The sequence below is a fragment of the Paroedura picta genome, chromosome 4 (genome assembly GCF_049243985.1).
Source record: "Paroedura picta isolate Pp20150507F chromosome 4, Ppicta_v3.0, whole genome shotgun sequence".
NCBI classification, from domain to species: domain Eukaryota; kingdom Metazoa; phylum Chordata; class Lepidosauria; order Squamata; family Gekkonidae; genus Paroedura; species Paroedura picta.
The window spans coordinates 137,452,478-137,479,272 of record NC_135372.1 but is presented as its reverse complement, the minus strand read 5'-3'; the positions used below and the strand labels follow the sequence as shown (position 1 = coordinate 137,479,272).

Below are 26,795 nucleotides of genomic sequence, written 5' to 3'. Positions count from 1 at the left end.
CAAATTCCCCCACCCCCCACTAATATCCAGCCAGAATTTTTTTAAGATCATAAAGGGAGAATTTAGTCCAGAATATCACCAACCCCAGCCTGGCGCCCTTATCTCGTATAACCTTTCCCCTCCTCTTGTGTGCAGGTGGAAGTTCAGCTGCGGATCCCCGTTCCCCAGCCCGGGAGGTACACGCTCCTAGTAGAGTATGCCAGTGCGGACCCTCTGCAGACGGTGGATGTCTCCGTGAGCTCTCCGCGGCACGCCGTTCAGCCTGGTGCTCTTGCTGTGTACACCTGCGAGTACAGGTATGGGCCCTGGTAGAAGAGTGGAGCGACCCTCTTTTGGGATAACGTGTGGTGTAGAGATAATAGAAGAAGAAGAAGAAGAGTTGGTTCTTATATGCCGCTTTTCCCTACCCGAAGGAGTCTCAAAGCGGCTTACAGTCCCATTCCTCTCCCCACAACAGACACCCTGTGGGGTGGGTGAGGCTGAGAGAGCTGGCTCTTTTCCTTTCATCCATAACGTTACTGCAGTGATAGTCAGAATTTACAGTAAGCCAGAATTTACAGTAAGCCAGAGATGATTGAGCCAGCTTGGTTAGGAGACTTCTAAGCTGGCAAGCTGGGTTTGATTCCCTGCTCCTTCACATACAGCCAGCTGGGTGACCTTGGGCTAATCACAGTCCTGATAGTGCTGTTCTGACCAAGCAGTCCTATCAGAGCTCTCTCAGACTCGCCTCCCTCACAGGGCGTCTGTGGTGGGGAGAAGAAGGGAAGGTGATTGTAAGCCACGTTGAGACTCTTCCGGGTAGTGAAAAGCGAGATATAACAACCTAAAATTCTTCTTCTTCTAACTGAACCTTTATGCTCCATCAGGAATCTGGGGGTGACCTTAAATGGAGGCACAGATCACAAAAGTAGTGCATCAGGAATTTTTTCATCTTTGCCAGGTGAAGCTACTAGCTCCTTATCTGGCCCTGGAAAACATAGCTACGGTAATCCATAGAACTGTCACCTATAGATTAGATCAGTGTAACCCAGTATAATTAAGAAATTTAAAGACGCTTGCTCCTGGGGAGGAAAGTTATGGCAGATCTAGACAGCATCCTAAAAAGCAGAGACATCACCCTGCCAACAAAAGTGCGTTTAGTCAAGGCTAAGGTATTCCCAGTTGCAATGTATGGCTACAAAAGTTGGACCATAAGGAAGGCCGAGCATCAAAGAATTGAGGCTTTTGAACTCTGGTGCTGGAGAAGACTCTTGCGAGTCCCTTGGACTGCAAGGCGAACAAACCGGTCAGTCCTAGAGGAGATCAGCCCTGACTGCTCTTTAGAAGGCCAGATCCTGAAGATGAGAAGGAAGGACTTCCTGGAGAAGAGCCTAATGCTGGGAGCGATCGAGGGCAAAAGAAGAAGAGGACGACAGAGAATGGGGTGGCTGGATGGAGTCACTGAAGCAGTCGGTGCAAACTTAAATGGACTCCGGGGAATGGTAGAGGACAGGAAGACCTGGAGGATCATCCATGGGGCCACGATGGGTTGGACACGACTTTGCAACTCACAACAACAACAACAACCCACTCTATGCAGGTCTATACATTTTATCAGTTGCAGCTGGTTCAAAACACAGCTGCATGGGTCCTTTCTGTGAGACTTTGGAGGGCTCTTATTTGACCTGTTCTCCAGCAGATTCTGGATCAGGTTTTGGCTCTAACCTTTAAGGCCTTACACAGGCTAGGCCCGGCATATCTGAGGGACTGCCTTTCCCAGCATGCCCCCTGAAGCATGATACGATCTTCTAATGCCAACCTGTTGGCACACCCTGGCCCAAAAGAAGTGCGTTTGGCTTTGAGAAGAGCCAGGGCCTTCTCAGCTTTGTCCCTGGTCTGGTGGGACCAGCTGACTGCCGAGATCCGGGCCCTGATGATACTACATAAGTTCCGCAGGGCCTGTAAAATGTTTATGGTTGAAGCCAGAACAAGCAAACAAAATGAAATGGCCCTCCCTCCTTCCTTCTCCAGAACTTCCCTCTTCAGATCATCCCACCATTGAATAGCAGCCAGTGATATTGTAGCCAGGATGTATTGCTGAGCAGTGGGAAAGTGAAGCATTGTGGGGTCTTAGTCTTCTATTGTATTCTAACCAGAATTTTGTCACGGTGTAAACCACCCCGAGCCTGCCTGTAGAGAGGAGTGGTCTATAAATTTAATAAATAAGAGAAGCCATGTTGGATGAGGCCAATGGCCCATCCAGTCCAACACCCTGTGTCCCACAGTGGCTAAAACCCAGGGGCCATCAGGAGGTCCACTAGCAGGGCCAGAACTCCAGAAACCCTCCCACTGTGCCCCCCCCCCCCCAAGCACCAAGAATACAGAGCATCACTGCCCCAGACATAAGAAGATAAGAGAAGCCATGTTGGATCGGGGCAACAGTCCATCCAATCCAACACTCTGTGTTACACAGGGGCCAACAGGAAGTCCACCAACAGAGCCAGGACTCCAGAAGCCCTCCCACTATTGCCCCCTCCCCCCAAGCACCAGGATTACAGAGCATCACTGCCCCAGACACAAGAGAAGCCATGTTGGATCAGGCCAATGGCCCATCCAGTCCAACACTCTGTGTCACACAGTGATCAAAACCCAGGCTCCACGAGGAGGTCCATCTGCAGGGCCATATATAACTGAGCTCAAAGGACACTTGAAAACAAATCGGGCAGTAGAAACAGAAAACTGAAGTCCATTGCAAAAACTGAACTACCCCAGGGCTTTTCTCCGCAGTAGCCAAGGATTCCCAAACCCCAATTTACTAGTTATTGCAAGGCCGACTATAAATAAGGGAAGTAAATAAAACCAAATGAGCCAAGAAAAAAGCGAGAAAGATCAAGGCCGCCTCCGGGTTTAAGTCCACTGCAGGCGGGGGTCGTAGGGAGATCTGTCACGTTAGGGAAGGAGATTCACGATCCCTGAGGCTCCCCTTGTAATCCCAAGCACTTATGTTAACCATAAGTGATCTTGGAGCAGCCCCAAGAGGCGTTTTTGGGTGCCCTCCCTCTTCTCTTTTCTAACTGACTCCACGCCCTGTGCTTTCAAGGCCTCGTTTTCGGACCCCTGTTTGCTCGGCGGAAGGCACTGGCTCTTCCGATTCTCAGCATTGTGCACACCAGCGCCAGAAAGCGGAGCCCAACCGTCCACGTTCTAAAAAAACCAAGGCCCAGTTCGACTGGAAATAGCCCCAGCATCCTGAAGGCCCAGGGCTCTGTTTAGACAAACGGGGCCGTGTTCCTTTGCACGACCGATCGGCTGCCTTGTCTGGGAACTCTCCCTCCCGTGGTCCGGTTTCAGGCTGCGGCCTTAACAATGGGGAAGTGGGGGCCTGGGATATCCGTAGGAAGCCCGCCCTGGTCGTCTCCCAAGAAAGGCCATTCCGTGTCGCCGTGCATTACGGCCGCCGAGGAAAGGAAACAGACCAGGCAAGGTCGTCCTTGAGCTCCACGGCTGTTTTTGCCTTGCAGTTTCCTTTGCCGCGGGATGGTTTTGGATCCGCTGAATCGCTTGGCAGCTTTCGACTTGGCCTCGGAGGCGACGGTTCGACTCACTGCGGACAGGGCTCGTTTCTTCCTGGTAAGCCTTTGACGTGGAATGCAACGTTCCCTGGCACACATTCCCCGCTGAACTGGGATGGACCCGGATGATGTGTTCACATTTTGAGGGGGTATGTAGCAAGGGGAGGGCACAGAGAGGCAGTATGGTGTAGTGGTTACAGAGTGGACGACTCCAGTCTAGAGAACTGGGTTTGATTCCCTCACTCCTCCGCACACAGCCGCTGGGCGACCTTGGGCCAGTCACAGTTCTTTTAGAGCTGTCCTCATGGAGCAGTTCTGTTAGAGCTCTTTCCACTCTCACCTGCCTGGCAAGGTGTCTGTTGTGGGGAGAGGAAGGGAGTGGTGTTTGTAAGCTGCTTTGGGGCGCCTTCAGGTAGGGAAAGCAAGGTATAAAAAGGCAGCTCTTCTTCAGAGTTTCAGGCTAATAGCTGGGGGACGCAGGCTTGAATGCTGTCTTGCTCTATGGAAGCTTACTGAGCGGGCTCGGGCCAGTCTCACTCTCTCAGCCTGACCTACCTTACAGGGTTGTTGTGAGGATAAAATGGAGGAGGGGAGACTAATGTAAGGTGTTTTGGGTCACCATTGGGGAGAAAAGCAGGGTATAAATGAATTAAATACATAGGGCAGCGGCTGCTTCTGTGATTAGAAATCTTGTAAAATGTCTTTTTTTCGAATGATAGGAAGTAGCCACTACTTTCTTCTGTGTGTTCCCCTGCAGATGTGACAGACAAGCTGGGAGTTCTTATCCATTTTGCCATGTAGTTCTCAGGTTGTTTTATCCACACATGCACAGAAACAAAAATTAACTAAACAGTAATGCCTGCGCTGACTCCATGTGACATTTGGTTGTGAATTTCCTGCATTCTACAGGAGGTTGGACTAGATGACCCTGGTGGTCCCTTCCAACTCTACGATCCTATGAATCTTTCCAGGAAAGGAAAAAATACGAGTAATTCTTTTTCCTCCCTCCCTTTCTTTTCTCCTCTACCCTTTTAGTATAAAGTGTACCTGATACCCTATGACCAATTCACCATGGAGTTTGTGGAGCCACAAACCCACTGCATCAGCGTCCACGGAATATTCGCACCTAACAGGTAAAACAGCCTGCAGGTTTCTCAAAAGTGCTGTTGGCAGACTCTTTTCCCAGTGCAGAAACGGAAGCACCTTATATTGGGCCTTAAGAGATTATTAGTTTAGCTTAATGGGAAGATGTTAAGGCACCAACATCACCTGCATTCCTGGATTTTTGCAAAAGACAGATGATTGCCAGAAAGCGCTGGTGAACTAGACAGAGGCAAAAATCGAGTCCAACAGCACCTTTAAGACCAACGCAGATTTATTCAAGGAGTGAGCTTTCGAGTGCAAGCACTCGAAAGCTCACGCCTTGAATAAATCTGCGTTGGTCTTAAAGGTGCTGTTGGACTCGATTTTTGTTGTGCTACTTCCGACGAACACGGCGACCCACTTGAATCTAGACAGAGACAAGGGCAACATAAAGGGGGGGGGATAAGAGAAGCAATTAAGGAGCATGCGGAAATGTGGTTAAGTGTACTTAAGGTTCTTTTCGCCTTGCAAGGCAGCACCAAAAAATGTCAGAGAACAGGTGTTGTTGCATGGATGCATAGCATTCTCAGCTGCAAATGTGCAGATCCTTTTAGCAGGCGTATCCTCTTCTGTGCTTGAGGCACGCTTGTATATATTAGTAGGTGTTAGATTACGAGAGCCGGCATGGCGTAGCTGTTAGAATCTTGGACGAGGATCTGAGGGACCTGGAAGATTTGTTTTGTTTTGTTTTTGTTTGGCATTCCCTCAGTTATCCCTCCTTCCCAAACGATGTTTTCATGTTCGGTGCGCATGTTAACTGCTTTGTATGTATTTGAACTCTGTTTTTAAACACTTTTAAGAACCATTTTAATGATGTATGTTCGGGGTGGGTGGGGTCCGAAAAGAAAGGCTGGGTAACAAATACAGATAATAATATTAATAATGATAATAATAATAAAATCTTTTTATTTATTTACTATTAAAATCTCCTAAAACAATTATTTTTGCTGGGAGCGGGCAAAAGAAGAAGGGGACGACAGAGAATGGGGTGGCTGGATGGAGTCACTGAAGCAGTCGGTGCGAACTTAAATGGACTCCGGGGAATGGGAGAGGACAGGAAGGCCTGGAGGATCATTGTCCATGGGGTCGCGATGGGTCGGACACGACTTCACACCTAACAACAACAAAACAATTCTAAAATCCCTACATAAACCGTTCCCTTGGGCGGCAAAAATTCCCACACCTTCCCTCAGCTCGACCTTCAGCTTATTTGATTAAAAAACATTGTTTCAGGGTACATCTACAGGGGAGCCTCTTGTGGCGCAGAGTGGTAAGGCAGCAGTCATGCAGTCTGAAAGCTCTGCCCATGAGGCTGGGAGTTCGATCCCAGCAGCCGGCTCAAGGTTGACTCAGCCTTCCATCCTTCCGAGGTCGGTAAAATGAGTACCCATCTTGCTGGGGGGTAAATGGTAATGACTGGGGAAGGCACTGGCAAACCACCCCGTATTGAGTCTGCCATGAAAACGCTGGAGGGCGTCACCCCAAGGGTCAGACATGACCCGGTGCTTGCACAGGGGATACCTTTACCTTTACCTTTACAGGGGAGCCTGATGAACAGGCTAGCCTTCAAGCCAGCTAATAATTGCGGTTGTTACAGTTTTCAAATTGTTAGCCGCCTGGTAAGTTCAGCCAGGCGGGGTTTAAATTTTGTAAATAAATAAATAAACCCCCACTCTGCAGTAGATGCTTTTTTGGGTGACCTTGGATATATTCTGAGCCCAACATACCTCACAGGATTGTTGTGAGGAGAAAATGTAGGAGAGGGGAATGACCGACCCCACCTTCTGTCCCTATTGTGCAGAAAGAGGTGGGGTGTATATGGTGAGGTTTGTGCAGTTTGCCCCAATAACGAATCTTTGACTAATTGCAAAAGATGTATTTATTGAAAGTAAAGCAAGCAAACCAAATCAGTGCATGGCCAAGACTGGCTTGGGTAGGTAGAACCCAAGAACTGATTGATAGATTGATTGATCTTATTTGTATACCGCCCTCCCCTGAGGCTCAGGGCGGTTCACACGGAATGTAAAAGAACAATAAGGGTTCTTTTAAGGGTTGGGTTGTTTTTATTAATTTATTGTAAACCGCTGCGAGTCTTTGAGAGTGGCGGTATATAAGCTAAAGAATAAATAAATAAATACATCGAACTCAGTTTTTTGTATCAAATAGAAAGGTAATGATCATAGAATCACAGAATCACAGAATCATAGAGTTGGGCCATACAGGCCATCTAGTCCAACCCCCTGCTCAACGCAGGATCAGCCCTAAGTATCCTAAAGCACCCAAGAAAAGTGTGTATCCAACCTTGGCTTGAAGACTGCCAGTGAGGGGGAGCTGCCCACCTCCTTAGACAGCCTATTCCACTGCTGAACTAGACTCATAGAATCCTGGAACAGGAAGGGGCCATACAGGCCATCTAGTCCCACCCCCTGCTCAACGCAGGATCAGCCCAAAGCATCCTAAAGCATCTTTGGATGAAGAAGTATCTCCTTTGTTCATCGATTTCACTGAGTGCCATGAGTTCTTGCATTGTGAGAAAGGAAGACAAGCACTTCTTTCTCAACCTTCTCCATCCCAGCTCACAATTTTGTTGACTTCTGTCATACCACCCCGCAATCGTCTCTCCAAGCTGAAGAGCTCTGACCTTCTTAAGCTTTCTCCATAGGGAAGAGGTTCCACCCCCTTAATTATTTAACCTGCCCTTTTCTGCCCTTTCTGTCTGGAGGTTCATGACGTGCTTTGCATTTCTGGGTGCTGAGAGCTTTCGTTTTTTTTCTTCCTTGCCATGTTCCCATGGCGGTGCTAGACCTTTGCTTGGCTGCAGAACCCCTGACCGTTTTTCTCTGTCTTGCCCATTCAACAGCAGCTCCTGCGTCCCATCAAGGTATCAGAAGATCTCCCAGTCCGTTCTCCTAGAGGAAGCCCAGTTGCTGCCGGTCCCTTCAGGTTTCCCCCTCATTCATGCCTCCAGCATCCCCCCCGTTAGCATCCCCCCCACACCACAGCCGCGACCTCCGACCTTGCTAGACTCGTCTGCTGAGCTCATCCTGCTACAGGCACCGCAGGTAAGGATGAACCACTCCCTGCCCTCCGGTTCCCTTTCCACCTCCTTTTTTCCAGGCTGAACATTCCCCTCAGCCTTTCCTCACAGGGCTTGGTCCCCAAGCCCTGGATCCTCCTCATCGCTCTCCTCCGCCCCCTCTCCATTTTGTCCACGTCCTTTCTGAAGTGAGGCCTCCAGAACTGCACATGGTGTTCCCGGTGGGGTCAGGCCAATGCCGGATACAGCGGGACTATCACAGCAGGGGTTAATGGGCTTGTGTTTCATTACAGACCACCATCGTGTTAAATGGCCGCATCCAGAGCCTGGGACGCTACGCCTTCATCCTGCACTGTTATCAGCCCAGTCACCCAACCTTCCCCATAGAAGTGTTGATCAGCGGTGGCCGGATATGGCAGGGTAAGCAGCACGCGGTCATGACACTGCTCATGTGTGGATTTGAAGTGCTGTCAAGTTGTTTCTGGCTTATATGAATGAATGGCCTCCGAAATGTCCAATAGTTCACAGCCTTGCTCGGGTCTTGCAAACCTGAGGGCCACGGCCTCCTCGATTGAGTCAATTCATCTCATGTTGGCTCTTCCTCATTTCCTGCTGCCTGCAATTTTTCCTAGCATAATTGTCCTTTCCAGTGACTCTTGCCTTCTCATAATATGACCAAAGTACAGTAGACTCAGTTTGATCATTTTAGCTTCTAGGGCAGCCTTTCTCAGCGTCTTTACCCTTGAGAAACCCCTGGAATATTCTTCAGGCTTCAAGAAACGCCAAAAGTGGTGCAACCGAGCAGATTATGGTTGGGAAGCAGAGCAGAGGACACGCCCATCTGGGACCCCTCCCCTTCCCACCCCCTCCAGGCCCATCAGTGGCCATCGTGGGAGCGGGAGGGCAGGGCGACATGACCCTATATGGTCATTGCATCCGATAAATGTTTAGCACATTTTTTAAAATATAAAATATTAACTCCCACCCATTCAGGAAACCCTTCCAGGGCCATCAAGGAGGCCCTGGAAACCTGGTTGAGAAAGCCTGTCCTAGGGAGAATCAATTTGATCTGCAGCTCATTCTACAGGGTGGTTAAGTAGATTTTTAAGAACAGAGCAAGTCTTTTGCGCCTAAATTGGCCACTGGTTCCCTGTGCAGACCCAATAAGTTTATTTCCTACACAGCCTGATGTAGCATTTCACTTCGGCCTCCCGGTAGGACACACATACAGTGGGAGAGACAGCAGCCAAAAAGGGAGATTGCTGGTGTTTACAGCAAGACAAGATGGGGCACATCACCTAATTGTCTCTTATGTTTTCTGACTCTGCAGGTCATGCAAATGCAACTTTCTGTCCACACGGCTATGGTTGTCGGAGCCTGGTGGTTTCTGAGAACCAGATTGTCCTGGAAGTGACAGATAATGACCTGAGCGTGATCATCCGCGTGCCAGAGGACCGGCATCTTTGGCTGGTGAGGTCCTGACTTGGGAATCTCTTGGTCACCTTTGTAAGGTTTGAAGGCAGAAACTGAGGAGAATATAAAATGGGGGTCTGCCTTCTTCCCAAAGAATACAGAAACCTTGCAACCCCTTGCCATCCTAGACCAGCCTTTCTCAACCTTTTAACTGTTGAGAAACCCCTGAGACATTCTCCAAGCTTTGAGAAACCCAAGAAGTGGTGCAATCGTGCAGAATATGGTTGGGAAGCAGTGGACACGCCCACCTGGGACCCCTCCCCTTCCCACCCCTTCCAGGCTTACCATTGGCCATTGTTGGAGGGGCGGGTGCATCAGCATGACCATATATGGTCAGAGGTAAAGGTAAAGGTATCCCCTGTGCAAGCACCGGGTCATATCTGACCCTTGGGGTGACGCCCTCTAGCGTTTTCATGGCAGACTCAGTACGGGGTGGTTTGCCAGTGCCTTCCCCAGTCATTACCGTTTACCCCCCAGCAAGCTGGGTACTCATTTTACCGACCTCGGAAGGATGGGAGGCTGAGTCAACCTTGAGCCGGCTGCTGGGATCGAACTCCCAGCCTCATGGGCAGAGCTTTCAGACTGCATATCTGCTGCCTTACCACTCTGCGCCACAAGAGGCTCTATATGGTCATATGACCCGATAAATGCTTAACAAGTTAAAAAAATATATTAAAAATTACTTCCACCCATTCAGGAGACCCTTCCAGGGCCATCAAGAAACCCCAGGGTTTCACGAAACTCTGGTTGAGAGAGCCTGCTCTAGTTTGGTGTGCTGGAGACCAAATGTTGACTTAGGCAGGTCTCAGGTCTGATCCTGCAAGGCAGTTCTTTAGTCATACTTGTGAATACTCTCCCTGTGCAGAGACATGGCTGTGAACCTGGACGATCCTGGCTCTTGCTTCAAGGGCTGTTGGGAAACCCCAGGGTTTCGGGAAACCCTGGTTGAGAAAGCGTGTCCTACGTAAAAATCCCTGTTCATATGGCTGTCCAGCCTGGTAGGACTTGTGCTTTCTTCTTGGTCATCAGTTAAGGCCACCAGCCAGCATCCAGTGGAGCAGGCAAATCTGTGCATTGTCAAGGGTACAGCAATTTGTACATTGTTGTGTGTGGCACTCCCAATTCCATTCTGCAGTATGGCTGATATCATACAATGCCAGTATTCTGCACAGAAGCCTCATTTGCACACAGGGGCTATTTTCTCAAAAGGGGAATGAGAAATTTCACGTCTTCTGTGTTATGATTTGCATGCTGGGAGGCGGTGGTTCTCTGCCATGTAAAAAGCAGAACTGGCACGGAGGGTGTGCGAGACAGAAAATAAGGCCCAGGCCAATGTTGCCAAACAAAGTAGAAATACATTTCATTACTCCGTTCAAATTCCCCAAAGGATTGTTCTGGGATCCAAAAAAATGGGTAATCCATTAGAGCTCACCCTGTTCTCCGTTTTAACTCACTTGTCTGCTTGCAGGATTACATCCTTGTGGTTCCCGAGGACAGTTATGGCTCCAGCTATCTTGTAGAGGAACCCCTGGACAAATCCTATGATTTCATCAGCAACTGTGGCGTCAACAGCTTCTATATCAAGTGAGAACTTTGCTTCACAGACAAACTTTTCTGCATGATGACATAAGGCAGGGGGTGGCCGAACTGTAGCCTACAATTCCCATGAGCCCCTGGCAAGAGCTTATGGGAACTGTAGTCCATGGACATCTGGAGAGCCACAGTTTGGCTACGCCTGCCATAAGGAAAGACCCTAAATACCTGTTCCCCCCTAGATCACGGGTCCTTGATGAACATAACTTGAATTGAGTGTAACAAAACTTTTCTCAGTTGCTATTTTAAAAACTGTTCTTTTTAACAACCTTAATTCTGCTTCAGGCTCCTTCATCAAGTTCCTTTAGTTCTCTAGAAGAGCAAAATTTGAGCCCAGTAGCATCTTAAAAACCCACAAGATTTCCAGGGTCTTTAAAGTGCCATAGGCCTCTTCTCTTGCAGAATGAGATGACTACCCGTTTGAAATGTATCCTTTAGGCAATGCAGTTCTTTCAGTTTTAGTTTCTTCATCTACCCTTTGAGCACCATGTGGGTGTTCCAGGGGTCCCTGCCCTTTTTGAGCCTGGGGTACCTCTGGGTTTCTGACATGGCCATTTCATAAATTCACTCACCATGCTAACATAGCTTATCTTCAGTCCCGTGGGAAGATCCTTGCACTGTGCTGGTAGCTCTTACTAAAGGAACATTGTTAAAAACCTACACAACCAATCAAAGATCCTTGCACTGTGGTTCTGCAGGGCCTGTAAGATGGAGGTCTTCCGCTAGGCTCTTGGTTGGGGCCAATGAGTCAGAAAACATCTACTGCCCCCCCCCCTCAAAGCCACCAAAACATACAGAGACCTTCCTGAGAAAACTTCCAAAGGACCCTGATCTCTTTCTAAAAATGCTTTGTTGTTGTTGTTAGGTGCGAAGTCGTGTCCGACCCATCGCGACCCCATGGACAATGATCCTCCAGGCCTTCCTGTCCTCTGCCATTCCCCGGAGTCCATTTAAGTTCGCACCGACTGCTTCAGTGACTCCATCCAGCCACCTCATTCTCTGTCATCCCCTTCTTCTTTTGTCCTCAATCGCTCCCAGCATTAGGCTCTTCTCCAGGGAGTTCAAAAAAATGCTTGGTGGATGCCCAAAAAGGTGTTGGTTGGTCCCATTTTGCCTGTGGATGCCACGTTGGGTGAATTCTGTACGAGGTTAGTTTAGCCGTCCAAGTGCAGAACCTGACCACGTCGACCACGGCAGCTGAGTTTTGTCAGCCTTCTTGTCTGCTAGGAGAAGTGCCAGAACAGGACAGGCTTTCGAGATTTAATTAACTCATTAGGCACAGCGTTGTGACACACACCCCCCCTCCCAAATGCAGAAACGTCCCTTTCTCTCCCTGCCTGCAGCCCAGGGACATCATCCAAGTTCTGCCAGGACTCCGCCACCTCCATCTCTCTCTTCTACAACAACGGGGCCCAGCCCTGCCACTGCCACGAAGTAGGGGCTGTCCGGAGCCACTGCGAGCCATTTGGGGGCCAGTGTCCTTGCAAGGCGAACGTCATTGGGCGAGAGTGTTCCCGCTGTGCCACGGGCTACTGGGGCTTCCCCAACTGCAGGCGTGAGTGCTTTCTCCTTGCGGGGGGCGGGGGGGGGGAAACCTGGGCTTTCCCAGGACGACTTGTGTGCTGTTTTGAGATCTGCACGAATTGCCCGCCTGTTGCGAATCCCGTACAGCTGTTTGGCGAATGGGTTATTCAAACACTTAATTGTCCGTAGGGGAGAAGCTGTGGCTCAGAGATAGAGCTTCTGCTTGGTCCGCAGAAGGTCCCAGGTTTGGTCCCCAGCATCTCCAGTTGAAAGGTTCAAGTAGCAGATGGTTGGAACTATGTCTGCTTAATATGTTAGAGCGTGGTTTCCCATATGGTACCACAATGGTCCCTCAATGGTACCACAGCATTGCGGTTTTCAAAATGGTGGCTGGGGAGAACCCTTTGCTTCTGATGAGGATGGCCCAGGATCTGGGGACCAAGCCCTGTGAGGGACTTGGGAATGTTCAGCCTGGAGAAGAGGAGGTTGAGAGGGGGTAGGATGGCTGAGATTAAGTATTTGAAGGATTGGAGGAGGGCAGGGAGTGGTTCCTGTTGGCAACAGGGGATAGCATCCTCAGTAATGGGTTTAAACTATGTGGAGAATGGTACCTGCTAGATATCAGGTGAAAAGCTTTTACAGAGTAGTTCAGGAGTGGAATGGGCTGCCTAGGGAGGTGGGGAGCTCCCCCTCACTGGCGGTCTTCAAGTAGCGGATGGGCAAATCCTCCTCCTAGATGCTTCGGGCTGATCCTGCATTGAGCAGAGGTTGGGACTAGAAGGCCTGGAATGGAAGAAAGGAAGAAAGAGAGAGGGAGGGAGGCAGGGAGGGAGGCAGGTAGGGAGAAGGGGGGAAGGAAGGAAGGAAGGAAGGAAGGAAGGAAGGAAGGAAGGAAGGAAGGAAGGAAGGAAGGAAGGAAGGAAGGAAGGAAGGAAGGAAGGCGTTCCCATGTGAATGTGCTTCAAGTCGGGGTATTCAGACTCAGGCCAAGGCTACCGTGTTTCTTCACGTGTGTGGGTCTTTGTGATGCTGACCTTCCCTCTTTTCCTTTTCAGCCTGCGACTGCGGGATCCGTCTTTGCGACGAGCTGACAGGACAGTGCATCTGCCCACCACGCACCATCCAGCCGGAGTGCATCGTCTGTGAGCCCCAGACCTTTGGCTGCCACCCGCTGGTAGGCTGTGAGGACTGCAATTGTTCTCACGCCGGGATCCAAGACCTGACGGAGCTGGGATGCAACATAGACAGTGGACAGTGCAGGTGGGTGCCTGGCAGGCAGCATCGTATTTGTCCCGCACCGGGCTACATTTGCAACCAACCCAGAATCAGACTTTCCTCAGCCCAAAGACACCTCGATCTAATACAGCATTTTTCAAACTTTGGACCACGGAGGAGCCCCTGAAATAAGCTTTCAGCTTCGAGGAGGCCCGGAAGTGATGTCAGCTGGCCACACCTCCCAGCCACATCCCCGGAAGTGACATCACCTCCCGTGTTAAAAGGCAGGCTCAAGGAGGACTGAAAGGGAGACACAGGAGGCAGTTTAAGTTTGGAGTAGGCATGCAGGCTCCACCCCCTCCCAGGCTCAGAAACCATCCCAGCATTCGCATGCTCAGGAGGGCAAAGGGGGAGCAATGAAAGTGGCTGGGTCCCTAGCTTATGGCTGAGTCTATAAAGGTAGGCGGGAGAAGGCTGCAGACCCCCTCTGGAGCTCCTGCAAACCGCTGGGGTCCACGGACCCCTGATTGGAAATCTGATTTGTTATTTCTGGTCTGCTGTTCTCACCAGGACTGAGTCTACAGTCAAGAAAATGGAACATTCTATAAGCAGTACATTAGAATTGTAGACATCTGGAAGGACCAGAAAGAAGTGAAGAATAGCACAATGATTAACGTGACCCATTAAGCCGGCTTATTCATTCATTCATTCATTCATTCATTCATTCATTCATTCATTCATTCATTCATTCATTCATTCATTCATTCATATCTTTATTTTCTTGACTATTTTTACCATTGAGGAACATGACAAATCCTCCGGAACAAAGTTTGAGCCCACCTTCAAGACCCCCAAAGTTTAACTCTGGATGTAAGCTTTCGTGGGCATGTGCACCTCTTCAGAAAGCATGCGCATGAACACTTAACTTTGTCCGTCTTCAAAGTGCCGTTGGACTCAAACGTTATTGCTTCAGACCAACATGGCTACCCACCTGAACCAGTCCTCCAGATGTCGGCTGAATTCCTCCAGGCCTAAGTTCCAGTTTAGTTAGAAGCAAGCAGTCCCAACTAACACGGAGCGTTTATTTTTTTCCAGGTGCAAGCCCAACATCGTGGGACGGCAGTGCGAGCTCTGTGCGCCCGGCTACTACGGCTACCCAAACTGCAGGCCCTGTGACTGTCACCGGGCGGGGACAAAAGCAGACGTGTGCGATCCTGTCACTGGCCAGTGTCACTGCAAGGTGAGTCGGAGGCGCCAGCTCTGGGCCGGGCTGCAGGGTAAGAGGCCGGGGAAGGAATTGGAGATGGGTTTTGCCCGGGACGTCCAGTGCCTGACAGCATCAAATGCCATAATCTCTCTGCGGTTTGGCTGCCATTTGCCCTATTGCCACTCAGCTGTTCTTTGAGTGCATAATGAGGCATTGCCACTTGCACTGGGGCTTCTGTTCCTACCTTCTAGAGCAAGAGTAGTCAAACTGCGGCCCTCCAGATGTCCATGGACCACAATTCCCAGGAGCCCCTGCCAGCGAATGCTGGCAGGGGCTCCTGGGAATTGTAGTTCATGGACATCTGGAGGGCCGCAGTTTGACTACCCCTGGACTAGAGCATGCCTGTGATTGCGTTCATGTGATTTGTAATTTTAATTGGGGCTTTAATGGGAATTTTATTGCATTATGGGGTTTTTATTCTGTAACTCGCCACGTGCCGGCTTGCTGAGAGTGGCAGGGAACAGATTCAATAAACAACAACAAAAACAACAAGGGTTTCTTGACGGCCCTGGGAGGGTTTCCCAAAAGGGTGGGAGCCAATTCATTTTAGCAACAGTTTCCGCTCCCCCCCCCCCCCCCCCAAATATGTCCATCAAGAAAATCATGGAGCAACTGGCATCGACAACCTGCGGGGTTGGAATCAAAATGTTAATCGGTTCAGTTATTAGTTATTAGCGATGTTCCTGTTACTGCCATTATGACTGCTATTATCAGTAATATGGGTTGTTGGTCTACTGTATTGGTATTTTTCTGTCCATTTTAATGGGGTTTTAATGGGGGGGGGTTAACTGGACATCTGGAACCCACCACGAACCTGCTTGGGAGTGGCGGGTAACAAATTTAACAACAACAACAACAATAATAATAAATTGCTATAGTTAATAAACCTCCATGGTAACAATTTTTGCGAATTCATGTTCCATGTAAACTGCCTTGAGCATAAATAAATGAATGCATACATTAAAATATCACCTGATAAAGGTTTAACACATTTAAAACATGCATTGTTGTTACCGATTCAATTGATCTCATCCAGATGCCTGGCAGAAGAGCTGTTTTGCGGGCCCTGCAGAACTGTGATAGATCTGACAGCAATGTGGTCCTATTGACTCCCACCCCCACCCCACCCCACCCCATGTTGGTTAATGATGGGCCTGGAGGGAGTGGGAAGGGGGGGCAGATGGGCGTGTCCACAGCTCTGCTTCCCAACCATATTCTGCATGATTGTGCCACTTCTGGGGTTTCTCAAAGCCTGAAGAATGTTTCAGGGGTTTCTCAGTGGTTCAAAAGTTGAGAACAGCTGTTCTGGAGTTAATCAACTGGCAAGTGCCACAGAGTCATAGCTGAGAAGCTGGCTCTCTGTGACTAGGAACAAAACGTTACTCGAGCGTTGTCACGGGCTGCAACATTGTTGGGGTTTCTCTGCCTTGAAAAAGGATTCATTTCCTGCCAGAATGACAATGCATGCCTGAGACAGAGCTGCTAGAGATGGCATTGTAGGGCTTTCTTTACTGCTGGCTGATGGGAGACTGAATTTAAAACGGAAAAAAGATTTTGGGGGACAGGATTCCAAGGATGAAGGCTAGACTCCGTTCCTGAACGCAGTGGGTCAGGTTTCTCCCCATGCCCTTCGTTTTCTTCCTCACCTGCTGCCTAAGCGGAACAGATGGAGTGTAAACAGGGATTGTGCGCATCAGCACATTTGTGGAAATCGGCAGCATGGAATCATGGCTCCTTCGTGCCATGCTGAAGAAACTCAGTCATGCGTTTCTCTGTGAGCAGTGAACAAACAGGCAAAAAACAACCACAGCCGAATAACAGCCTTGCTTTAGGTGGGTGGCCGATAAATCCATACCTACTTTCTCCCGGGGGCATCTGATGGGGTGGGCCCATTGCTGTGTAAACACAGGCTTGGCTTTTAATTTAGCAGCAGTTAATAGATCAGCAGCAAGATACCAGTGGAGCATAAGCTTTTACGAAGCAGCATGAACTGAGGTTGAGCAGTAAAATCCTGCTGGTGTTAAAGAGCAAGTAAGTAAGAACTGTAACATAGCAAGTAGTGTCTGTGGTTTGACCCAATGAGCAACTTAGAAACAGGAGAGAAGGTTTTTATGCCTTGATTTTCTTTACTCTAAGGCAGCCTTTCTCAAGCTTTTTGCCATTGAGAAACCCCTGAAACATTCATCAGGCATCGAGAAACTACAGAAAGGGGCTTGATCGTGCAGAATATGGTTGGGGAGCAGAGCTGTGGACACGCCCACCGGAGGCCCCTCCCCTTCCCATCTCTTCCAGACCCGTCATTGGCCATTTCAGGAGGGGCGGGTGGGTCAACATGACCATGTATGGTTACATGTTTTGATAAATGTTTAAGAAATTTAAAAAATATATATAAACAATTTCTTAATTCCCACCCATTCGGGAAACCCTTCCAGGGCCGTCAAGAAACCCCAGGCTTTCATGAAACCATGGTTGAAAGCATCCGGGAAAAGTATCTGTCCAGCCACTGTTTGAAGACGGCTAGTGTGGCTAGCGCATCACCTCCTTAGGTAGCCCATTCCACTGCTGAACTACTCTGACTGTGAAATTTTTTTCCCTGCTATCTAACCGGTATCATTCTACACCAAGCCCTATGAAGATAGGTTGAGGGACTTGGGAATGTTCAGCCTGGAGAAAAGGAGGTTGAGAGGGGACATGATAGCCCTCTTTAAGTATTTGAAAGGTTGTCACTTGGAGGAGGGCAGGATGCTGTTTCTGTTGGCTGCAATGGAGAGGACACGCAGTAATGGGTTTAAACTTCAAGTACAACGATATAGGCTAGATATCAGGAAAAGTTTTTCACAGTCAGAGTAGTTCAGCAGTGGAATAGGCTGCCTAAGGAGGTGGTGAGCTCCCCCTCACTGGCAGTCTTCAAGCAAAGGTTGGATACACACTTTTCTTGGATGCTTTAGGATGCTTAGGGCTGATCCTGCGTTGAGCAGGGGGTTGGACTAGACGGCCTGTATGGCCCCTTTCAACTCTATGATTCTATGATTCTGCATGTAGTTTAAAGCCATGACTACAGATCCCATCTTCTGCTGCCAGCAGGAATCGCTCCCTCTCCTCCTCCAAGTGACAACCTTTCAAATACTTGAAGTCCCTTTTTTGATTTTGAGTCCCTTTGTTCAAACGCGCCTGAAGGCTCCTGCTCTTGAGTTCTCAGATTTTTTTGTCCTTTGCTTTTCTCCCCCTCCAAATCAGCAGGTGAGAGGAGAAATGCAAAACCAGACTTTTCCTCCTCTTTAAATCTTTTCTAGGAAAACGTGGAAGGCCCGAGGTGCGACCAGTGCCATCTGGGGACCTTCTCACTGGACGTCAACAACTCAAAGGGCTGCACAAGGTGCTTCTGCTTCGGGGCGACGGACCGGTGCCACAGCACGGAGAAGTACCGCGTGCAGGTGATTGTGCGGGAATGGTGGTTGCAAGCGGGGTCAACTTGAGAGAGGTACAGGAAGCGGGAATCTTTCCTTTCTTTCACTGGACGGCCACCACGATCCAGATCGTTCAGATTCCCAGATATGGAGCAGGAGTGCTGAGGAGCTCCAGGGTGTTGTGATCTGAATTAAGAAGAATCTCAAAGCGGCTTAGAGTCGCCTTCCCATTCCTCTCCCCACAACAGACCCCCTGTGAGGTGGGTGAGGCTGAGAGAGCCCTGATAGCACTGCTCAGTCAGAACAGTTTTCTCAGTGCCGTGGTGAGTCCAAGGTCACCCAGCTGGCTGCATGTGGGGGGAGTGCAGAATTGAACCTGGCATGCCAGATTAGAAGTCCGCACTCCAAACCACTACACCAAACTGGCTCTCTGGAACAAGGAAGCTGAGTGTCTTTTATTCTCCTGGATCTTTTGGAGGACATTTTCCCTGTGCTTGCACATCTGTTGGCCTCGTCTCGACTCAAGGCCTTCATTAGGGGAATTCTCTGTTGGAGCTGTTAAGTCTGTAGGTTCGATGAACACAGACACAGTAATTCTTCGGAAAGAGCTCTCTTTACTAAGTAGCAACAGCAATCAACCCCAACAATTCCAAACAAGAAACAAGGAAACAAACCCCAACTTATATACACTTTAGACGGCCCGCCAAGAGCGTTGATTGGCCCTTAATATAGTCCACTGATTGGTCCATATGTATCTGCTATCCTCATTGTTCATTGGTTGGTTTCTCCAGCCCTGTTTTGCATAGAGTTACCATTAGCATTTCAGTGCCCACGTACATTACAGCCCCTCCATAGAAAGGAAAGGTCTTCCTGACAAGGTTAGAAAGTCTCTCCCACTCTTGATGTTCTGCAGATGATATATAAAGAACATCATTATTGAAGAAAGCTGGTCCGTATGGGTAATACCAAATTAATGTGATGGTTCAGGAAGCTCACACCTGGAATTCCCTGCCGCAAGGAGTGGTGGTGGCTAGAAGCGTAGACAGCTTCAAGAGGGGATAAAGATCTAGAGCAGAGCTCCATCAGTGGCTATTAGCCACAAGGTGTAGATGGAACATAGTATCTGAGGCAGTGATGCTCTATATGCTTGGTGTTTCGGGGGCCACAGTGAGGGCTTCTGGAGCTCTTGGTCCATCAGTGGACCTCCTGATGGCACCTGGATTAGGACCACTGTGTTGGAGCTATTGGACTGGATGGGCCAGAGCGTTGGTCTGGATGGGCCCCTGGCCTGATCCAACATGGCTTCTCTTATGTTCTTATGTCTGGGGTAGTAGTCTTGGTGCTTGGGAGGCAACATTGGAAGGGCTTCTGGAGTTCTGGGCCTGCTGGTGAACCTCCTAATGTCACTTGGGTTTTGGCTACTGTATGACACAGAATGTTGGACTGGATGGGCCATTGGCCTGATCCAACATGGCTTCTCTCATGTTCTTATGTCTGGGTCAGTGATGCTCTGTACCTTTAGTGCTTGGAGGTAGCAGCGGGAAGGCTGCTTGAGTTCTGACCCTGTTGGTGGGTCTCCTGATGGCACCTGAGTTTTGGCCAGTGGGTGACACATAGTGCTAGACTCAATGGGCCATTGGCCTGATCCAACATGGCTTCTCTTATGTTCTCATGGACAGGGACTGTGACCTATTATCTACACTATTATTGCTTTTACTGTAAGCATACTCCAGCTATATATTTTCTGCACTGTCATGGTATTTTGGGATGTATCAAACGGAGTATCGTGTCCAGATCACGGGAGGTGATGGTACCGCTTTACTCTGCTCTGGTTCGGCCTCACTTGGAGTACTGTTTTGGGCGCCACAATTGAAAAAGGATGTAGACAAACTGAAGCGTGTAGGTTTTTATTGTGTTTTGTTGTGTTTTTAACTATTGTAAGCTTCCGCAAGCTGGCAGGCGTGGGAGCAGCGGCCTAGAAACAGAAACACAAACAAATAAAAATATTTTATTGATTCTCTCTCTCTCTCTACTAAAGCACTCAACTGGAATACCTTTCTAGTTCTTTGGCACCAACTGATCTCCCTTTGTAACAGTTCTATGCCATCCTATGAACCAGCAGGCACAGCATTAGACTGTGATTTACCTGTGAATTTCTGTGATTTACCTGTGAACATCATGGCAGACTTCAGTAAGACCTTGGATAAGTCAGCATTTGCTGATCTTACAGCTTTTGGCAGTATTTCATGGGCCTTTTCTTCTCTCCTTCCTCGTAGTTTATTGACATGAACGGGTGGAGCTTGCTAAGTGGAGACCGCCAGGAAGTTCCCACCTCCCTCAGCCTGGAAGAGGAAGTGGTCCGTGCGGATCTCAGGAATTTCCCCGAAGCTTTCCAGGAGCTTTATTGGCATGCTCCCAGCTCCTACCTTGGAGACAAGGTAAGCTACACTGTGGCTAGATGGCTTCAGCTCTTGGGCATCTTCGAATGGCCTAGTAAATCATAGAATCATAGAGTTGGAAGGGGCCATACAGGCCATCTAGAATCATAGAATCATAGAGTTGGAAGGGGCCATACAGGCCATCTAGAATCATAGAATCATAGAGTTGGAAGGGGCCATACAGGCCATCTAGAATCATAGAATCATAGATTTGGAAGGGGCCATACAGGCCATCTAGTATCATAGAATCATAGAGTTGGAAGGGGCCATACAGGCCATCTAGAATCATAGAATCATAGAGTTGGAAGGGGCCATACAGGCCATCTAGAATCATAGAATCATAGAACCATAGAGTTGGAAGGGGCCATACAGGTCATCTAGTCCAACCCCCTGCTCAACGCAGGATCAGCCCTAAGCGTGTTCAAGTGGGCTAGTAAATGCATGCAAATTCTGATATGGAACAGAGGATTTAAGCTCCTGAGTACATGGCTTCCTGACCATGTCTAAATAGTCTCTCTCCCATTTGTCAGGATGTGATTATCATCCAGCTGTCCCTTTTGTTCTCAATTTTGGTCCCATTGGTATATACCATAGCGGTCCTCATAGGTAGCCTGAAAGCATCTGAGTTTGGAAACTAGGCAGGCAGAACTTGCAGGGAGACCCCCAGGGAAGACTGATGCTTCTGCAGAGGAAGATGCTACCAAATTGCCTCTGTTCACCTCTTTCATACTGCTAAAATAAAAGACACTCCCAAATTTCCTGCATTATGCAGGGAGTTGGACTAGATGACCCTGGAGGTACCTTTCAACTCTACGATTCTGTGATTCTATGAAGTCTGCAAAATGTCATGCGCAATACAAAATGGCCAGACTGTAGATCTCTAGATGTCCCTGGACTACAGTTCCCATGAGCTCTAGTTGGCAGGGACTCATGGGAATTGTAGTCCATGGAGATCTGGAGAGCCACAATTTGGCCACCCCTGGCATATATACCAGATGCTCAGAAAAGCCCAGCATGTTTAAACAGCGGTGCTTTCCACAGATCATTTTAACCTGCATTTTATTTGATGTGGTTGTTGCTGTTGTGGGTTTTCTGTGCTGTGTGGCCAAAGTGGTCTGGTAGTTTTAGTCCCTGATGTTTCCCCAGTAACTCTGGCTGGCATCTCCAGAGGTAGGGCACGGCAAGATGAGAACCTCTCCGTACCAAAGTGTGCCCCGGGTGTGGACAGTTGCTGGCCATTTTATTTCCTTCTTGGGACGGGGGAGGTGTAATAGTCATGTGATACATTACCCCCCCCCCCACCCTTGAGAAGGAAATAAAAGTGGGATGTAGACAAAGTGGAGTGTGTCCACAGGAGGGCAACAAAGATGGTGAGGGGTTTGGAGACAAAGATGTATGAGGAAAGGTTGGGGGAGCTTGGTCTGTTTAGCCTGGAGAGGAGACGACTGAAAGGGGATTTGTTAATCATCTTCAAGTATTTAAAAGGATGCCATATAGAGGATGGAGCAGAATTGTTCTCTCTTGCCCCAGAGGGACAGACCAGAATGAATGGGATGAAATTAATTCAAAAGAAATTCTGTCTAAACATCCGGAAGAAGTTCCTGACAGTCAGAGCGGTTCCTCAGTGGAACAGGCTTCCTTAGGAGATGGTGGGTTCTCCATCTTTGGAGATTTTTAAACAGAGGCTGGAGAGCCATCTGACTGAGAGGCTGATTCTGTGAAGGCTCAAGGGGGTGGCAGGTGACAGTGGATGAGCGATAGGGTTGTGAGTGTCCTGCATAGCGCAGGGGGTTTGACTAGATGACCCAGGAGGTCCATTCCAACTCCATGATTCTAGGATTCTATGAAAATGCCCACACACTCCACACTTTGGCACAGAGAGATTCCCATCTTGCCGTGACCTACCTCTGACAATGTCGGACCATGGCCACACTGCCCGAAAGCCCCACAAAAGCCAGTTGATTCTGGCTGCAAACGCCTTGGCAGTTCACTGGTGTGGCATCTTAATTTGGGTGGAAGTGGTGAGAAATGACCCCGAACACAGGACACCCATTTGTGGCTTTCTCCCCCCTACAGGTTTCCTCCTATGGCGGATATTTGCGCTACGAGCTGCATTCAGACACTCGGAGGGGCGACGTGTTCATACCCATGGAATCCCGGCCTGATGTTATCCTCAAGGTACACAAGACAGGCTGCCCTTCTGTCTCGGGCTGTGCATCATCTCACTGAGCAATGCTTCTGTCAGGTTAATTGTGCCTTTCTATTTTCTTGACTAGGGGAACCAGATGAGCATCATGTTTCTTGAAGGTACCTATCCTGTCCCCGGAGAAGTCTATGAAGGGAAGCTCCAGCTTGTAGAGGTCAGTGCACATAAAGGCAGGATTTCTCAATCAGGGTCGTAGCCTAAATTCTACTCCTGTAGCACCGGCCTTCAGCTCAAAGATATGGAAGAGCTGTGTCTTTTGTTTGTGCTGCAACTTTGAGTTGGATCTATAGTCAAAGGAGTGGATAGTCAGCAATATAGAATAGGAAAAAATATTGGAAACTCACAAGGATAATTTTGACCATTATAGGAGGAAATAACCCCTGACGAAAATTCAACGTTGAAAATGGCACAGATCTAGAATCTGTTTTGGTTGCTCCATTCATTTTTAAAACAGAGATAATAGATATTAGATCTCTGAGGGCTTAGCCGGGTAATGACCACCATGGTTCTTTTAATTGTTTGGAGTCTGTTTTAAGAGTTGGACTGATGTATGTCCAGATAGCTTTTATTGGGGCTTTCGTGGGGTTTTAAGGGACTGTGTAACCCGCCACGGGTCTACTACGAGAGTGGCGGGCAATAAATCAAATACATTTTTATTTCATTCATTCATTCATTCATTCATTCATTCATTCATTTGATTTATACTGCCCTTCCATATGGCTCGTAAATAAATAAATAAACAAACAAACATTTGATTCAATGTTTTATTGAGGCGTATTGTATAAAAGGAAAAGGTCAGTTTACATTCCAATCCCAAAGAAGGGCAATGCCAAAGAATGTTCAAACTACCGCACCATTGCACTAATTTCTCATGCTAGCAAAGTTATGCTCAAAATCCTACAAGCTAGGCTCCAGCAATATGTGGACCGAGAACTTCCAGAAGTACAGGCAGGATTTCGAAGAGGCAGAGGAACTAGAGATCAAATTGCCAACATACGCTGGATCATCGAGAAAGCTAGGGAGTACCAGAAGAACGTCTACTTCTGCTTCATTGACTATGCTAAAGCCTTTGATTGTGTGGAGCACAACAAATTGTGGCAAGTTCTTAAAGAGATGGGAATACCAGAGCATCTTATTGGTCTCTTGAGAAATTTATATGCAGGTCAAGAAGCAACAGTGAGAACTGAACATGGAATCACTGACTGGTTCAAAATTGAGAAAGGAGTTCGGCAAGGCTGTATACTGTCACCTTGCCTATTTAACTTGTATGCAGAGCACATCATGAGAAATGCGGGATTAGAGGAGTCACAAATTGGGATCAAGATTGCAGGGAGAAATATCAACAACCTCAGATATGCAGATGATACCACTCTAATGGCAGAAAGTGAAGAGGAACTAAAGAGCCTGTTGATGCGGGTGAAGGAGGAGAGTGCAAATGTTGGCTTGAAACTCAACATCAAGAAAACAAAGATCATGGCATCCGGCCCTCTCAATTCCTGGCAAATAGATGGGGAAGAAATGGAGATAGTGACAGATTTTATTTTCCTGGGCTCCAAGATCACTGCAGATGGGGACTGCAGCAAAGAAATTAAAAGACGCTTGCTCCTGGGGAGGAAAGCTATGGCAAATCTAGACAGCATCCTAAAAAGCAGAGACATCACCCTGCCAACAAAAGTGCGTTTAGTCAAGGCTATGGTATTCCCAGTTGCAATGTATGGCTGCGAGAGTTGGACCATAAGGAAGGCCGAGCGTCAAAGAATTGAGGCTTTTGAACTCTGGTGCTGGAGAAGACTCTTGCGAGTCCCTTGGACTGCAAGGCGAACAAACCGGTCAGTCCTAGAGGAGATCAGCCCTGACTGCTCTTTAGAAGGCCAGATCCTGAAGATGAAACTCAAATACTTTGGCCACCTCATGAGAAGGAAGGACTCCCTGGAGAAGAGCCTAATGCTGGGAGCGATCGAGGGCAAAAGAAGAAGGGGACGACAGAGAATGAGGTGGCTGGATGGAGTCACTGAAGCAGTAGGTGCAAACTTAAATGGACTCCGGGGAATGGTAGAGGACAGGAAGGCCTGGAGGATCATTGTCCATGGGGTCGCGATGGGTCGGACACGACTTCGCACATAACAACAACAACATTGTATAAATGATGAGCCTCTTGTGGCGCAGAGTGGTAAGGCAGCAGACATGCTGTCTGAAGCTCTGCCCATGAGGCTGGGAGTTCGATCCCAGTAGCCAGCTCAAGGTTGACTCAGCCTTCCATCCTTCCGAGGTCGGTAAAATGAGTGCCCAGCTTGCTGCTGGGGGGTAAACGGTAATGACTGGGGAAGGCACTGGCAAACCACCCCGTATTGAGTCTGCCATGAAAACGCTGGAGGGCGTCACCCCAAGGGTCAGACATGACTCGGTGCTCGCACAGGGGATACCTTTACCTTTATTGTATAAATATCATGTTTTATACGGATTTTGATAGCCTGGGACAGGTTCCTTTTTCTGTTGGGACATGCACCTACAACGGTTGTTACGTCGCTGCTGACGGTACGCTTGCACTAGGATCCGGAATCATGCTTGCTTTCATTATCAACTGAATGAGCCCTTCAGTCCTGGCAATGGATTATCCTCTTGGGGAAAACTTTTTGAAGAGCTCCTTTCAGGAGTTGTCTTTCAGGAGAGCTAGAGAAAAAGTTTTGTGGGTCGGCTGAATTTTTTTGTCAACCCATGGCACAAAAGACAGCTGGTTTGTTTCGAGGCTAGCTTGGGCAGCCTGTTTAAAAGTGGAGCCATTAGACAAGTGTCCAATTTTAAACAAAGGTGTTTCATTGGAGTGCCAAGCCTGCCGCTATAAATTGCCAGCCCACCTGTGAAGAACAAACCAGGTTTGTCATAGTGTAGCCAAACATTCTGGAGGTGGACAGATGCTTAAACAACAGGGAGTTTGCACCGATTACATGCCTGACAGTCTGGATTTTGCCCTGCATTGCATCTGAAAAGAGTGACATGACCCCGGCTCATGCTGTGGGACATTCTAGACCAGGGGTAGTCAACCTGTGGTCCTCCAGATGTCCATGGACTACAATTCCCATGAGCCCCTGCCAGCAAATGCTGGCAGGGGCTCATGGGATTTGTAGTCCATGGACATCTGGAGGACCACAGGTTGACTACTCCTGGTCTAGACCCCCTGCAGACTATCATCTTACAGCAAACCAAGTCTGAAGTCACAGATCATGTGCTCTGTCCAGCCGCCTCGTTTTAAGGCATTTTAATCTCTCTGCTGCTAGTGCCGCTATTACAGTCACAAATGTGGTTGTGCAAGAGGATGAGCACCTATTGGCTATTGCCAGGGTCATCATGGATGGCATGTGATACAGCCCCCAATGACTAGTGCCCAGTCAGGGCTGTATCTCGGACAGCAAAGAAGGGACTTAGATGGGAAGGCCTTTCCTCCAGCAGCAACGACTGAACCTGCAGTCTTTGCAAAGCTGCTATGGAAATTAAACTGGTCAGAGTCTTGCCTTGTTCTGTCCCCACTGGTGGACCTCCTGATGGCATCTGGGTTTTGGCCATTGTGTGACCCAGAGTGTTGGACTGGATGGGCCACTGGCCTGATCTAGCAGGGCTTCTTTTGTGTTTTTATGTCTGGGGCAGGGATGCTCTGTATTCTTGGTGCTTGGAGGGCAACAGTGGGAGGGCTTCTGGAATTCCAGCTCTACCTAGATCCAGGCTCTGTAGCCATGCTGGTCTGAAGCAGCAAAACAAAGTTTGAGTCCAGTGGCACCATTAAGACCAACAAAGGTCCGTAGATCCTGCAAGACAGAGCTCTTCCGCCAGGCGTACGGTTGAGGCCAGAGCGGTACCTGGAGTTACCATCTGAGGATCTCTTAAGTTTAGGTCAATAGCTTCCTCGCTCCCAGGGAGTGAGAGAGTTAATGACCCATGCTGAACGG

At 48.7% G+C, this 26,795-nt stretch overlaps 1 protein-coding gene across 1 annotated transcript in view; it reads left to right on the top strand.

The window, feature by feature from the left end:
* The window catches only part of LAMA5 (laminin subunit alpha 5), a 232,468-nt gene that overhangs the window by 147,746 nt on the left and 57,927 nt on the right, over nucleotides 1-26,795 (top strand). The window contains exons 27-40 of the mRNA XM_077335780.1: nucleotides 136-296; nucleotides 3,501-3,609; nucleotides 4,587-4,684; nucleotides 7,555-7,756; nucleotides 8,025-8,151; nucleotides 9,062-9,201; nucleotides 10,673-10,788; nucleotides 12,141-12,352; nucleotides 13,377-13,581; nucleotides 14,632-14,776; nucleotides 18,097-18,237; nucleotides 20,487-20,648; nucleotides 22,725-22,826; nucleotides 22,925-23,008. Coding sequence (XP_077191895.1) covers nucleotides 136-296; nucleotides 3,501-3,609; nucleotides 4,587-4,684; nucleotides 7,555-7,756; nucleotides 8,025-8,151; nucleotides 9,062-9,201; nucleotides 10,673-10,788; nucleotides 12,141-12,352; nucleotides 13,377-13,581; nucleotides 14,632-14,776; nucleotides 18,097-18,237; nucleotides 20,487-20,648; nucleotides 22,725-22,826; nucleotides 22,925-23,008 — 2,004 coding nt within the window. The remainder of the gene's footprint in view (nucleotides 1-135; nucleotides 297-3,500; nucleotides 3,610-4,586; nucleotides 4,685-7,554; nucleotides 7,757-8,024; nucleotides 8,152-9,061; nucleotides 9,202-10,672; nucleotides 10,789-12,140; nucleotides 12,353-13,376; nucleotides 13,582-14,631; nucleotides 14,777-18,096; nucleotides 18,238-20,486; nucleotides 20,649-22,724; nucleotides 22,827-22,924; nucleotides 23,009-26,795) is intronic.